The sequence below is a fragment of the Schistocerca cancellata genome, chromosome 4 (genome assembly GCF_023864275.1).
Source record: "Schistocerca cancellata isolate TAMUIC-IGC-003103 chromosome 4, iqSchCanc2.1, whole genome shotgun sequence".
Taxonomy (NCBI): Eukaryota; Metazoa; Arthropoda; class Insecta; order Orthoptera; family Acrididae; genus Schistocerca; species Schistocerca cancellata.
Window position 1 is genome coordinate 799914730 of NC_064629.1, and position 16283 is coordinate 799931012.

The window sequence follows — 16283 nt, forward strand, 5'->3', positions numbered from 1 at the left end:
CTTCAGTGTCCACCACATCCGATTTAGAAACATCAAGACAAGTATAAACTTGAAAGATGGGACCGGGACTGGAATCTATGTGGTAACGAACATGCGAGGAACGAACCAGACTCAAAAAGAGCCTAGATGATAAGTATCATGCGTCGTCCTTTGCATGATATTCGTATCTTAGCTACTGTTGCTAGTTACCGTGAGTAGTGTGACTACGCAGGATGAGCAAACAATCAACACTGCCGAAATAAGGCCGCTCATACTGGTGACAACCGCAATGATAGAACTGTCCATATACATCGTACACGGTGTTGCTGTGCGGTAATGCAAGAGTGTTAAAGCTTTCGTGACCACTTGTTGACAAACTGCCTGTTGGCTTCGTCTCCAGCAACGGAGCGTGAAACTTTGACAGTGCCATCCACTGGTGCCGGCGAAACGTCAGAAGAATCATCAGGCGAACATCGGCCGAAGAATCCGAGATAGACTGTAGGTTTGCTTACTATGTCTCCTTACTGCACAACATATTTATCTGGACGGGGTATTGTTATGTTTATTTCTTTTTTTTACGTTTTTATTTTGTGAAGTGTCGATAAAATTATGCTTCACCAACATGCATTTTGTACATCTACATGATTTCTCTGCAATTCACACTTCAGTGCCTGGCAGACGGTTCACCGAACCACTTTTTTTGAAAAACTTTCCTTAACAGGATCCAATTACGTTTTTCCGCTTTTTAGCAATCCTTCTATAGTGACAGCTTTGGGCCTTTCGCAGTTGTCTTTTTCGAGTACATAGACACTAACGAAGACTTCTCAGTTTTTTTTTGGGTTGACCTGTATTCTTCCTAGCAAATGAAATTTTGTTCGCAAAGGTTGTTTTTGTTTTATATCCAATTCTTTTATGACATTTTTCATTCATGTTTTTGTGTATTTTTATTTGCAATTTACGCCGAAACAACTTTTCTGTTTACGGCTATTTCTGTGCCACTGAACCGCTGTCAGCCGATTGTTACTGTACATTCCTTGGTATTATGAACAAATCTGCCACTGTATCGAACGTTGTTTTCTCGTCCGAGGACTCACGTTACATTTCGGCACTATTACTCAACAAAGATTCGCCGATTTTAGTATCTTGCCACTGACATACATACTCCTGGTTATTACCATCGTTATTACAATTTGATATACGAGCGACGTCCCAATGCCACGGAGACCTTCAGTTTAATTGCGGCTTTCGAATCGAGGCGGCGACATGTTAAACTTTTTTTTATCCGCAAAATAGTTTCGCAACACTTTAGGAGTGGCTATATCCCACGAAACTGGAGCAATAAACAGAATGCGACCCGCAGATCTGCAGACACAGCAGCGTTACCGTGGTAAATTAGCACCTGCATCGGCATTCAAAATTTGGTGTGTTTAAATATTCGCATGCCCGAATTGCTGTTTTTTGTTTGAGTCCCCAGCAGGTACTTTGCTTCCTGTGTAAGCTGCGCAGCGTTGTTACGAATGACCCACGCGTTGGCCGCGGACCCACAAGGGCGGAGCGCGCGTTCCCGAGTCAGCGATGATTGCAACGCCGCAGCGCTGACGTCTGCCCATACGACTCCGTGTGCCGCCATTTGCACACAAAACATTAACTTGGGCGCTAGTTCGTTTCCTTGAATCCGATATGCGCAGCATTTTCACACACGCCCATAAATTATTCCGTATTTTGTCCCGCGGCGCAAACACGCGCACACGAACGCATTGAGGGCCCTCACAGAGGACGCCATTTACATAAGGCAGAGCCCGAAAAACTTGCCGAGTGACCGGGTTGGTGCTGACTTGCACCTCACAGTACGAGCCGCATTCTCTTAAGGTGGCAGGTCCGACTTTCATTATTCTTGCCAATATAGAGAACCAGTGTCCGACCACCTGAACCTGGTGTGTCAACCACGAGGATACCCTGCTGCTAGGCGGTTTCGTCTTAATGACCGAGTCGAGAACTGGGCTATTAATATTATGCCGAGTACGCAATACGTCATGACTTTTTAATAACCAGAATGAAGCACGACTGACGCTATACATTACAGAGGAGGAGTAATCAAGAATAGGATACCTTATGATCAATTCTTTCTATTTCACTCGGGCTTTATTTTATTTACCCTGCATTCTAGAGCGGCTTCCTTCGCATGCAAACTTTGTACAATACAGTCTTATCGCACACTAGTCTACAATCCCTTCTGTTCACTATTTATAAACTCACTTCAGCCTCACATTTACCAGTCAATGCAATCGGCGTATATAAAACAAATCTTGGACTTCCCAAATTTCCTGGTCGCCTAGTACGTATTAGATCTTGTGTCAAATCTCTTATATTTCGCACTCTACTACTGCTTAAAATTCAAATGTGCTTTTGTAAATACAAACAGGATCGCGGGTTTGAGTCCAGCCCCAGGCATGAGCACAAATTTTAAGGTGTAGGTACTATGTGTGTGCTCTATTCTTGCAAGTTGCGGAAGCGTGTATGATGACTGGAAACTTAATAACAGAGCAAAAAGTTGCAGCGATCAAGGAAAATGTGTATTGTGAACTTTTCAAAAATGATTGAAATTGTCACGCAGCTATAAAGCTATGTGGAAGATTTGCTGAATGCCATAAAAATACAATCGGAAACTTAACCCGCTTCGGAACAAACATCGGGTAACTGACGGACCTATTGCAAGGTTCTTCGTATTTAGGTGCGTGGGCCAGATTTTAAGGCAACGGACTCGTTGTTAGTGGGGTGGACCCAAGCTTCTCGACTTAGATTTTATGTTGTTTTTAATAAATAATTGTAGGTGAATACCGGGATGGTTCCTTCAACAACGCTACAGATAATTCCTTCAGCAATAAGGCTATTTTCCATAAGTAATCTTTGTTCCACTTGGGTGAATGCTACAGTAACTCTCTTTTAGATTTTTAGTAACATTTGCGCAATAATGTAGAACGTACAAAAGTTAAATGTAAGGATAAATCATTCACATCTATATCTGAGATCTGCGAAAATCGCATTACATGTCTGAGAGTGGCAAGACTATATCGTTAAACCTAACCCGATTTACGATCGACAGATGTGACAGAAAGACGCCAAAGGATAAACGTAATTGTTGTAGAAACGATGACAATAATCTGGAAGAGTTTGAATGTAATGGAATGGTGTAGAACAACTTGAAATGGAGGCGAGGAAGAAGAGACCGCTACTTAAAACGACCAACAGAAAATATACGGGAAAGAAGGAAACAGTAGGACTAGTGAGATAACAGAGTGAAACGGATGGGGACATCGATGAGGAACTGGTAAAGGTGTTGAAAAGGTATTCTGGAACAGATTACAAACAGCAATTGTTTCTTCAATTCACACATAAGTCTTCTTGAGGCAGAGATCTGCGAAGTGCAGACATCCGCTTTCATAGTTTTATTAATATGGTTGTTGCTCCTAACGTCCTAAGAAAACTTTGAGCTAATAAATTACGATTACATTAGCCAGCGTTGATTTCCTTTGGCAAGAAACTGAAAGCGAACTGTCCAACTCGTGCACAGAGGAACTTAAGATAGACTCGGTTAATAAAACATGTACTTCACAGTTGATATTTAGGAAACACGACGACTACCCGCTGTCCTTATATGTCTACCAAGGCCAGCGTTGAAAACGAGCGAACACGTTTGCGGAGAAATACGAGAACCGTGCTCGGGTGTAGGCGCGCTCTGCCGAAAGCTTTCGCAATACTTAATAACGCTCGTCCAGCGCAGAAAAGAGGCAGTAAGGCGAATTCAGATTTACATCACTGGATCGTGCGCACATTCCTCGAAAAACGAGCGGGGACTTCCCCAAACGAGTGTGCCAGAACAGCCGGCGGCGACGACGTCGCCCATTTGCATTTTCTCGCCAGAAAAAGAGAAGAGAGCCTCACCGCCAGACGAAGAACACATTTCCATCCGAGTGTGAAGAAAAATGAAGACAAATTGATTAGGCGAGATCGCGAACGCACCTCAGGAATTGCCAGGCTGAGCAAACGATCTTTATCTTCACACGGCGCAGATGCTAATGAGGGCAAACAAGGTCAATAAGATATACCGTTAGGCAGCGGCGCTCGCATCCACGTACAACTGGGCCGTCGCGAAAAGCGCCTTCCGCAGACCGCTAGCTCCTGCAGGCTCTTTTTTATCGCACCTCTCCCACAATACCCGCGAATGCCGAACCTGAGCTGCAGTTGGCGCTATATTGTTGAAACTGAACTACAGAAGTCGTGAGTTGTTGAGGCCTACGAGAACAGTCTCTCTCGGCTTACGTATTAATATTCTGAAAGTCACTGATCACGTACGAACTTCGAGAAATTTTAGGAAAAAGTCTTGATAACAGAGTTTTCGTATTTATGAGTCCACTCCAGCACCTCTCTCGTATACGAGTCACTGCCTAAAGCGGTAGTGATTGCTGCGAAGTTCAGTTTTCCTGCTCGACAGTAAGATAGAAGAATAGTACATTGTAGCCATCAACACACGATAAAACCCAATTACAGCACGTAACTCTCGATATAGACGAGAGACGCGACGATTGAAATTTCAAATAACTTACTTTCTCAATACAATCAGCCATTTTTGAGATTTCACTTACGATAAACTTGACAACTCAGGCTGTCAAGTAACAAGTAAAGACTCGAGAGAAGTCCTGTTTAAGGACCAGTTAACACTGTTTCTCAAATTCTTGGGAAACGTGATAAATCTAATTCGGAACAGGCCGAGTGGATCATGTAACCAACTGCTCTCGTGTAAGAGTCGGTGCTACGCTATTATCCTCGGTTTCTTCCTGAGGAATCCTAAAACATCGTCACTATGACACCAAAGGAATTCAAACCTCATTCTGACCTTCTCCATCTCTCCCTCAGACGAGCGATACACACTAAAACCGCCCGGGAACCGGTCTTGGCACTGTTCTTTTGTGTGTGCAGTTCTTCAAAACAATACCTGTAAGGCGTTGTCGTGGAGAAACAACATTCCAATGGAACAGGCTCATATCGGCAGTCTAGGTAACAATGCAGCAACGCGCCTACTTTTCTCGGAATAGCACACTTCAGGACTGGATCGTCAGGAGCATGAAAGTCTGTAACTAAGACAAATGTAGCTGCAAGACTGGGTGTGTCTTTCTGAATGACAGTTGTCAGTTTGTGAATAGTAACGGTAGGTGACCTATTGCCATCACAACTATACCAACAATTTTGCAACAGTGCCAATGCTTCTAGTATTTCACACAAACGAGTTTGAAACAAGGTAAATTCGAAATACGTACAATTATTCACTAACGACACTGTGGTATGCAATAAAAGGTACTGGGAATGATACTCATTTTTTTTTCTTGAGGGTTATAGTTTCTACTTTGATAATCGTTATAGGAGGCAAATATTCTCGTTAAAAATAGGTAAAAGACAGTGTTTTGACGCTATCCACAATTAGCATACTCACTTGAGTCTTGGGTGCTTAAAAGAAAGATTTCTCAATCTGATTTGTTGTCATTGTTATCTTTATGTTTCATTTTCCTGTTATTCCAACGGTAAATGGAGCTTCAACGACAATACAAAGAACTGTTTGGGGACTGTGAGAAAGAAATAGAAGTGCTGACAGCATACACCATTGAAGTGTCGTGTGGCTCACGAAGTCTTCCAATCTGAAGACACTTTTGATAGGTTGTGTGTCGTCGTTGCGTATCGTATACGTGGTATCCTACACCTTTACGGCCAAAATTATATAGGTGGTAGGGAATCCTGAACAGAAAACTTTGAGATAAGAAAGTAATGGCTGATAACGGATATATAGCAAAGGCCTTTTGCGAGGTATTGGACTCAAAATGTCCATTGCATGCAGTTCCCTCCGCAATGTTCGTTCGGAAACTGTTTGAGGAGAAGGGCCTGTGTGCAGCAACAGCAACAATAATTCCTGTAGTGTCTGAAGCTGATAATCGTTGACAAGGCGTGACACTCGTCTCAAGTCCCTGTCAACTATATGGCTGCGAGTGCTACACCATTCCTTGTAGACACGTTGGATAGTGCATAAAGAAATCAGGCAACTTCATTCACGGTGTGGTCATGGGTACATCAAAACACGACAGTTTGTTTCTGGCATTCTGCCAATACTCTACTTTGACCCAGCTTACTGAGTTGATTCCACACAACCAACTAGCACATACACATCACTTCACCGCCTTGACTGACGTCAGTGTTGGAGGCTCAGACGACCTCCTGGTACCAGTTCCACACCACCCACAACGCTCCAAATTGGCCAGTATGCTCTTTTAAAGACGTCGGTAATATCTCTTGCGGTCAGCTTACTGGCGGTAACCATGATTTTTTAATTGTCACCATGAAAAAACAAAATTACTGTTCTTTGTGGAGGTAAATGTCTGCAGCACTGGTGCATTTGATAATTAAAACTTGATGACCACCCTTCGTACACGATCACCATAAGCTGTGACTGGTTTATCGACACTTCGGTGTTCAAGCACCCCAATGTCTCGCATCACAGATCAAGTACCAATCATCTCATTACAACTGCAACACTAGCTTCAAAAATGGGTTCAAATGGCTCTGAGCACTATGGGACTTAACATTTGAGGTCATCAGTCCCCTAGGACTTAGAACTACTTAAACCTAACGAAGCTAAGGACATCATACACATCCATGCCCGAGGCAGGATTCGAACCTGCAACACTAGCTCCCACTTATCTAGTATCCTAGCTGTGGCCATCAATACAACTAAAACATTTAGAAACTCTTTATCCATTGCTGGCGGTCGACTGTAGCATTTTAAGACAAAGATGAAGCACTTCGTTTGGGCAGTCTCTCGATTTTTCATTAAAAAAGAAACATACGAGCGGGCCGGCCGCTGTGGCCGAGTGGTTCTAGGAGCTTCAGTCTGGAACCGCGCGACCGCTACGGTCGCAGGTTCGAATCGTGCCTCGGGCATGGATGTGTGTGATGTCCTTAGGTTAGTTAGGTTTAAGTAGTTCTAAGTTCTAGGGGACTGATGACCTCAGATGTTAAGTACCATAGTGCTCAGAGCCATTTGAACCATACGAGCGGCGTTGAATAATTAATGGTACATATTTTTTTCTCGTCCAATTCCGGTTAAAAAAAGTGAGGAATCTATTGTGGGACATCGTCCAACATTCCTGCTTCAGGCCCAATAGTTTCATGGAGTTGCGATAGGTTGCGGGGCTATACGTAGGCTTCAAATGGCATCTGTAACGGAGGTGCGTCCCAAGCAGAGAGCTGTTCTTGAGTTTCTTTTCGTAGATATTCATAAACGCTTGCAGAACGTCTACGGAGACCTGGCACTGAATGGCAGTGAACAAAAGCACGGCGAGCTGTCGGGCGAGGCGTCTGGCATCATCGCAATAAGGTCGCGCAAACCTGTCCGATCTGCCGCGTGCACGCTGGCCGCACACAGCTGTGGCTCCTGCAGCGTTGGAACGTGCGGACACTCTCGTTAGAGGTGGCCGACGGATCACAAACACCTCGCTGTACAACTGGACATCTGTGCTGGTAGTGCTGACACACTCGTCCACCAGCAAAGGATACTCAAAGGTGTATGCCCGCTGGACTCCTCGCCGCCTAACCGACGATCAAAAATAGGGGTTTGTAGCCAAAAGAGTAGGGAATAATTGGTGTACTGGAATCGTGAATAAAAGCAACCTGCTTTTAGGGAAAAATGTGTTGCCTTAGTTATTTTGAACGCTCGGCTATACTGACCTGGGGCACGTGGTGGGCGTTGTTGGAGAGGCGCGGCTGCTGCAGCAGCGCCGCCTTGTGGCGCAGCGTGTCGAGCAGCGGGTGCGAGCCGGCGCCGGGCTGCTGCTGCGGCGGCTGCTGCTGCTGCGGAGGCGGCGCCTGCGGCTGCTGGCCCTGCGGCTGGCCCGCCGCCTGCGGGAGGTGCGCCGCCGCCGGCGCTGCCGTCGCTGCTGCCGCCGCCGCCGCTGCCGCCGCCGCCGCCGCCGCCTCGGCCGCCGGCTCCACTTTGCGCTGCCCGCAGCTGGACGCCGACGCCGACGACGAGGACGCAGACGACGCGGAGGTGGAGGCGGAGGCGGCCGGCGGCGGCGAGAAGGGCGTGCGCGGCGGCGTCGGCGGGCTCGCCTGCTGCGGCGCGGGCTGTTTCAGCGACAGTGTCTCCAGGATCTTGCCTGAAACACCACACGGCGCTGATATCAAGGCGTCGTCAAAACACTTCCCCGAGACTCCAAATCTCCCTGAAACAATTTTTGCTGTATCTGAGAGCAAATTTTACTTTCCTTGTTTTTTACGGCTGCGAATGAAATGTTTTGAGCTGCCACGTCTCTTACTACTGATTATTCCTAGTTCAGATAGGATTTACAGTTTTATGAGCAATTCTATAAGTTAATAAACTCTCCCCACTCGTGGAAATTCCTTTCTTGCTATCTTCGTCATTATTCCACACCATTATGCGACAACTTAAAGGATAAATCCTCACAGCAATACGCTTTGAGGCGCCATGTCACGGACTGCGCGGCTGCTCCCGCCGGAGGTTCGAGTCCTCCCTCGGGCATGTGTGTGTGTGTGTGTGTGTGTTTCTTAGCTTAAGTTAGTTTAAGTACTGTGTAAGTCTAGGAACCAATGACCTCAGCAGTTTGGTCCCTTATTAATTCACACACACACACACACACACACACACACACACACACAAATACGCTTCGAGCTGTCCTCACTGGAATATAATATCAATGGACTTCCATAGCGGCGACGCATTGTGTTTCAGATGGGATGCTCTTCGCACTACGGTCACTGTTCTTGAATCGATGGCGCTAGAATTCGATTTGAACGTTGCTCCTCTTAGTGGAATGTACATACGCCACTTCGCTCAGATAAGGTTACAGGCCTCCGTTAAACAAACTCAGCGCATTCGATACGATCCTGTGGAACATTCACAAGATGAAAAAATAGAGACGAAAAAATTGAGAGGAAATCGATTAAAATCAGCGCGTTAGAAGTGGACCTTCACTGAGTGCGAAGTCCTGTCGGAGAGCAGAACTCGAAAACGATCTCAGACCGCCTCCAACATGGGCGATTAAAATTGCTCTTCGGGGAAAACCGTACGCGCTTGTGCAACGTACTCTTAATGCTCGATTTCCGTTGTTCAGGATGAACATGAAGTGAGAAGTAGGGCAATGTGAAATCCGTCGCATAACCGTCAATTGGGTATGATTTCTCAACTCTATAAAATTCTTTAGTGAATTTTGGAGCCGGCCGGAGTGGCCGAGAGGTTCTAGGCGCTACAGTATGGAACCGAGCGACCGCTACGGCCGCAGGTTCGAATCCTGCCTCGGGCATGGATGTGTGTGATGTCCTTAGGTTAGCTAGGTTTAAGTAGTTCTAAGTTCTAGGCGACTCAGAGCCATTTGAACCATTTTTTGAAGTTTGGAATTTAACTGGGGCCACTGCTGCAGAATTCGGTCATCTGGAACTGATGATCTCTCTTTTCCAGTCAAGTTATGCTGATGAAAATTTCTTTTTCCCTCCGGGTTTCAATCCGGCGCGCTCTGGATCGAGAGCCTCCGAGATACGCCAGTGTGGCGACGTCAGCCACGAAAGCGGCTACAGAAATTTAAATTACAAAATTCTTTAAATGTATCCTTAAAAATGGAGGGCAGCGAATTGTTCCCAACTTCTTCTGGCTGTAAGTTACAGTTGATGCGATGCAAAACATACTACCTACGACGGCCTGTATCTGTATCGTGATGTGGTCTCAGCGGGGATAAGTTGTTAGCTGTTTTCTTCGGCTAGATCTCCACTTTACATCCACTAATTCAGAATCACGTATATGCTTGATGAATGCATTGACACCCAACTGGATTTAACTGTATGCAGTGAGGCTGATCCTCAGAAGGGCGCAAATGAACAGCATCTCGCTGTTTCATTAGCACAAAGCGCTGCGTCACGTGGAAACCTACTGTGACCTCCAGCTGCTTGCAGCGTTCCTTCCAGTCCCAGCTATCGCGACGAAAACGAGACGTAAACTAATTGAATAAGTGCGACACCGACAGGTTTGGAGCCGCTTCAGCAAATGCGAATTTCAGAAACAACGCTCTCTACCGAGGATTGCATTCGGTCGCAATTGCCAGCTGCCTCGCTACGAATTTGTTTATCGCCACGATATCTTGGGAGGGGCTCGCTGTTTATACTGCTAGGATAGGTACCCATTTCAAGAAAATTAACTCGTTTCTAGAATTATTTATGGGTGGGATTAGAACTACCTGAAAGTAAAGCTCGTAATAAAATCAACTTCCGTTACTGACACAAAACATGACCTGCCGTATCAGAAGAATAAAATAAGTAGAAGTTATAGCATCCTAAGAAGGAAAAGACGGAGACTACTCTTTCAGTTTAAGAAGATATTTTTTACAATGTAAAAAATAACGACAGATTTCTCCTCATGTGTCAATACGATGTTAAAGAAGTGTCCGAACGTGCAATGGGGGAGATTTGGCTCGATGTTGCAATATTTATATGTGATTTCCTTACACCACTCAATGGAAATGGTCGCACAACTCTTTTCCAAAAGCCATAACGGAAGATTCTATACAAATACTAACAAATTAAGCCATAACAACGTCGTATTTGTAATTACTTCTGCTGTGTGAAAGCAAACGTATTTGTAATTACCTCTCCTTTCGAAGGAGACATTACCTGACGGCTCTAGTGTAACTACACATGGATGTGCTTATCACTTTTACTGTTCGTTTCAGGCTGTTTTCCGCTGTGTTCAGCTCAGCTCTAATTTTCATATCAGCTAGTTAGTTTACAGATATACGTCATAACATGAGTATAAAAAAGACAACAAACCTGTACCTCATTAAGTTAAATTCGACAGAAGTCACTGTAAAAGCCTTGGTGCTATTATGTGTGCAGGGAATTGTCCTCCGAACCGCGTCGGCTACTTCATTCGTCGTTACACGGCGGTACGGGACTGGCAGGTGGTCAGCACACTGCTCCCTTTGCCAATGACGTAGCCTTTCGAAACACGTTACGATACGCGCTACGTCTCCTCAGTTGTTCTTACGAGGCTGCGTGCACCCCGTTCCAGTGCTTCGAGCAAGGAACCACCCTGCAGTACCGAGAATCGATCCCTGGTCCTCCACCAGGCAAGTCAAGTATCCTGTCAGTTCAGTTACCAAAGGCTTCCAATTTAAACTGACGGGAAAAAAATCGCAACACCTAGAAGGAGCTGTGCGACATAAACGGAAATTGGTAGGCGTGTTTCTACATCTGAAAGATGTCTATCCAAATTTCGTGTCAGTCAGTTAAGAGTGGTGCTAGTGGCGCTACTACCAGGATGCAAATCAGATTTGCTTTAAATACCCGATGTAACGGTAGTGAGCATTAGTTACGTATGAGATTGGACGTAGTGAGTTAGTGTTAGTCATGAATGCCTTTAAGATGACAAACACTCAATTATCATCACTTCACTGAGTTTGAAATAGCTCGTGTAAGGGCTATAAGAAGCTGGATGTTCCTTCTGCGATAATGCAAAAAGACTTGGAAGGAATGTAGCCATTGTACATGGCAGCGGTGGTTGCGGGAATGTACTGTCGTATGAAGACTGGGCTTCGGACGGCCACGTGGCACTACAGAGAGTGAAGACCATCATGTTCGGCGTATGGCTCTGGCGCATCGTTCTGCATCTGCAGCAGTAATTTGAGCAGCAGTTGGCACCAAAGTGACCCAACGAACTGTACAAATCGGTTACTTCAACGACAGCTCCGAACCAGACGCCCTACTGCGCGCATTCCACTGACCCCGAACCACCGCCGTCTGTGACTTCGGCGGTATCAAGCGAGAGCTCACGTGAGAGCTGGGTGGAGGTCTGTTAACATGTCTGCGTGCTAGACACAGTGATTTTACATATGATGTTGTGGTCTGTGGCGCGGTTACCTACAACAGCAAGAGTACTCTCGTGGTTATCCTGCAAACTTGTACGTCAATCTGGTGATTTGAAATGTTATGCTGCCGTTCATGAAAAGCATTCCAGTGGTGTTTTCCAAAAGGATAACGCTCGCCCACATACGGCTGTGGTAACCCAACATGCTCTACAGAGTACGTTGCCCTAGCCTGCCCGATCACCAGATCTGTCTCTAATCGAGCACATTTGGGACATCATCGGACGACAACTCCAGTGTCATCCACAATGCGTATTAACCGTCCCTATATTGACCGACCAAGTGCAATACGCATGTAAATCCGTCCCACAAACAGTCACCTGGCACCTGAACAACACGTTTGCATGCTTGCATTCAATATTCTGGTGGTTACATCCGTTATTAACGTACCAGCACTTCACATTTGCAATGGCTTATCTGTGATCTTACAGTCTTAATCACAAAAATATGTTACCTAGACAAGTGTATTCCCGAAATAGCGTTACTCTATATTAATTATATTTTTTGCGTTGTGATTTTTTTCCGTCACTGTATTTACTGAACATCTAACACACACTGAAGCGCCAAAGAAACTGATATAGGCATGTGTACTCAAATACAGAGCTATGTAAATAGGCATAATACGGCGCTGCGGTCGGCAACGCCTATATAATACAACAAGTGTCTGGCGCAGTTGTTAGATCGGTTACTGCTACTACAACGGTAGTTATCGAGATTTAAGTGAGTTTGAACGTGGTGTTGTAGTCGGCGCACGAGTGATGGGGCACAGCATCTCCGAGGTAGCGATAAAGTGGTGATTCTCCGAACGACCATTTCACGAGTATATCGTGAATATCAGGAATCCGGTAAAACATCAAATCTCCGACATCGCTGCGGCCGGAAAAGGATGCTGCAAGAACGGGACCAACGAAGACTGAAAAGAATCGTTGAACGTGAGAGAAGTGCAACCTTTCCGCAAATTGCGGCAGATTTCAATGCTGGACAATCAACAAGTGTCAGCGTGCGAACCGTTCACCGAAACGTCATCGATATGGGATTTCGGAGCCGGAGACCCACACGTATGCGCTTGATGGCAGCACGAACACAAAGCTTTACGCCTCAACTGGGCCCGTCAACACCGACACTGGACTGTTGATGACTGGAAACATACTGCCTGGTCGGACGAGTCTCGTTTCAAATTGTATCGAGAGGATGGGCGTGAACGGGTATGGAGACAACCTTATGAATCCATGGACCCTGCATGTAAGCAAGGGACTGTTCAAGCTGGTGGAGGCTCTGTAAATGGTGTGAGGCGTGTGCAGTTGGAGTGATACGAGACCCCTGATGGTCTGTATACGACTCTCACAGGTGACGCTTATGTAAGCATCCTGTCTGATCACCTGCATCAATTCATGTCCATTCCGAAGGACTTGGCCAATTCCAGCAGGACAATGCAATACCCCACACGTCCAGAATTGCTACAGTGTGGCTCCAAGAACACTCTTCTGAGTTTAAACACTTCCGCTGCCCACCAGACTTCCCAGACATGAACATTACTGAGCATATCTGGGATGCCTTGCAATGTGCTGTTCAGAAGAGTGTTCCACCCCCTCGTACTCTTAGGGACAGCCCTGCAGGATTCATCGTGTCAATTCCCTCCAGCACTACTTTAGACATTAATCAAGTCCCCACGTCGTGATGCGGAGGACCTAGACGATATTAGTCAGGTGTACCAGTTTCTTTGGCTCTTCAGTGTATATAACTATGCAGAGAGAGGGGGAGGGGAGATGTGAGATTTATGATACAGATGATACATATTATTCGAATGAATCATCTCGAATTATTAGTCCGGGAAGCTCGTTTTGCACAAGAACTTTTCTGCATCTTCTGTTATACCCGGATAGATTATCAGATGTTTTGGGCACTAATGAGTGCGTAACGTCAAATACGACAACCTCTGATTACTTGATAATGTCGACGGCAATGGTCAGACTGAAGCCTGTTCCACGGCACGAAATAGTGGGGTGACTACAGGTGGAGAATAATCATGCACGGCTTTCATTGTCGGCGCCCCGCCTCGAAAACCGACGACAGCGTGCCGGCAGCCGTTTTTGCTCACACACACACACACACACACACACACACCGTGCGGAGCGGCTGTTAACCTACTTGTAATATTCCGTAACGAAATCGAGCGAGGCACGCGGCACAGAAATGCTGCCGTATATTTCACAGTGGCGAGAAGATGTCTACTTTCTAGCGTGCACCCATTGAACTTGAGGAGAGGGAAGTAGGTTGCGAGCTCCGGCGGCGCATGCGCGCTGCACGGCCCCTCCGAATTCGCTCTTAAGGTGTTCCGCCGTCACCGTCGACTCCATTAATTTCTTTTGTTGCTACAGCTGATAAAAGAGAGAGCTGACTAATGCGTACCCGCCTACGAGGCCAGGGACGCTAACGCGGTGGCGATTGATACAGAGCTAGCTGGTTCGAATATTGGTGATAGAAGAAATTTTCACCCCCCCCCCCGCCCCCGCCACCCTCTGGTGAGGTAGGGGAGGATATATAACTATGTAAAGTCCATGATTAATTTATTTCTTGCAGTTTCTAAAGCATCACACCCATTTCGTCCATGTTATAGTCGTCTTTGAATACACATATTATACCTATTTTGCTCATTAGTAATGATCTTCCTTATCATCATTTCATATTCCATACCTATTTAGGACACACACAGCAATGTATCATTTAAAGCTAACAATCATGCCCCTGTTGGGACTCGACTCCACGACCTCCGCTTTACTTCACCACGGGCTGCGTTTCATAATGGTAAACAGGTCTTCCATTAGGAACCTCCACCCAACGTCGCTAAATATAATAGGTCAACGAGTGGAACTAACGTACGGTGTATAAAGTGTGTTTCATAGTCCAGGCGCCCGAAGCCGGAAATCCGGCTTATTGCCAGCGGATTAACACTTGTCATACAACCACCCCTTTCTTCTGAATGAGAACTAGCATGTTTTTCGGAACATCGAGAAATAGGTTTGATATGTATTGAAAACGAGTTTGCCGTTTCGTCTCGGTACGTTCCAGTCCCTAATGCCTTTCTAAAGCTACAGTAACGAACAATTTATCTTCACAGCACTATGACAACTTTGTCGTCCGAAAATATTCGTATTCCTCTTGGTGAGTAATAACAAAATATCTACTAGACGTTTTACTAACATTTTTTAAAGCAGAAGAGTTACAGGAGATCGAAATCAATGTGCGAACCTTCACTGACTCTGATTGTATGGAGCCTGGACTTCACAGTTTTTACTTTTTTGCATCTTTAGTACTATCTCCGTCTACAAGACATAAATCGCCCTAAGTACGTTAAATTTTCATGTCCTGGCATGTGGTCAGTGACCAGCAATTCAATGTAAATGAGCGCGGATTCTGTGTCAGACTTTATACAAACGTTTTTTGTCTTGTCAGATGGCAACGTGGCATATGGTATTAATCGACATATCGGCCAAAGACATTTAGGTTCAAAGAACTAATTTTCATTCCGGAGATCAGAAGCGAAGCAAAGGCCAGTCATCTTACTGTCGATGGTATGAGACACTTGCAGTGAAGGGCTAGAAAGACTGTCTACTGCTGCAGGTTCTTAAACGAAGAAATTTCCTGGATAAACTGCACTGCGCGTTGTCTGGAACGACGAGCCTGGTAAGTTTCAGCTCGCAGGCCAAGCTGTTACAGGATTAACAACGTTTCGGTGCGACCCCAGACGGATCTTGACAGCTAACCACCACCTGCCTTAGCTATCTGCCATAAGAGTTCCCACGGGCGCGGGAAGGCACGGAGCTTATTCGTGGGTTTGGTGTCTGGCCTCCTCTAAAACTCGAGGTCTTACATCGGACATGGACACTTGCATGACACTGAAGTAACAACACCGACATTCGCATGAATCATTTCGAGGAACATCGAAATCATAAGGAATGCGTTGGAAAATTGTCTCGGGGTGAATGACAATACACAATGATTCAGTTAACTCCGTAGCTTACATTTAGCTGAGCCAAATTATTGGAGTGCGCTCCTAAATGCTTGTAGAAAATCTCCTCTGTAGGAATATGTATTCCGACAACAAAGATCGTGTAACACAGCTTGCTCTGTTCGTCCATGAGACCCTGAAAGCGATAGATACGGCGCCCAGATGGATGCCACGTTCCTTGACAGTTCCGCACTGACGCCTAATGAACGAAGTACGAGCGTACGGAATATGAGACCAACTATGCGACTGGAATGAAGAGTTTCTAGCAAACAGAACACAGCATGTCATTCTCAATGGAGAGAAGTCTTCAGACGTAAAAGTCA

General features: G+C 45.7%; 1 protein-coding gene across 1 annotated transcript in view; it reads right to left on the minus strand.

Annotated features, from left to right (window-relative positions):
* Positions 1-7722: 7722 nt before the first annotated feature.
* The window catches only part of LOC126184438 (uncharacterized), a 220827-nt gene continuing 212266 nt past the window's right edge, over positions 7723-16283 (minus strand). The window contains exons 5-6 of the mRNA XM_049926830.1: positions 8044-8180; positions 7723-7854 (exon numbers count right to left, since the gene is read on the minus strand). Of these exons, the coding sequence (XP_049782787.1) occupies positions 7723-7854; positions 8044-8180 (269 nt within the window). The remainder of the gene's footprint in view (positions 7855-8043; positions 8181-16283) is intronic.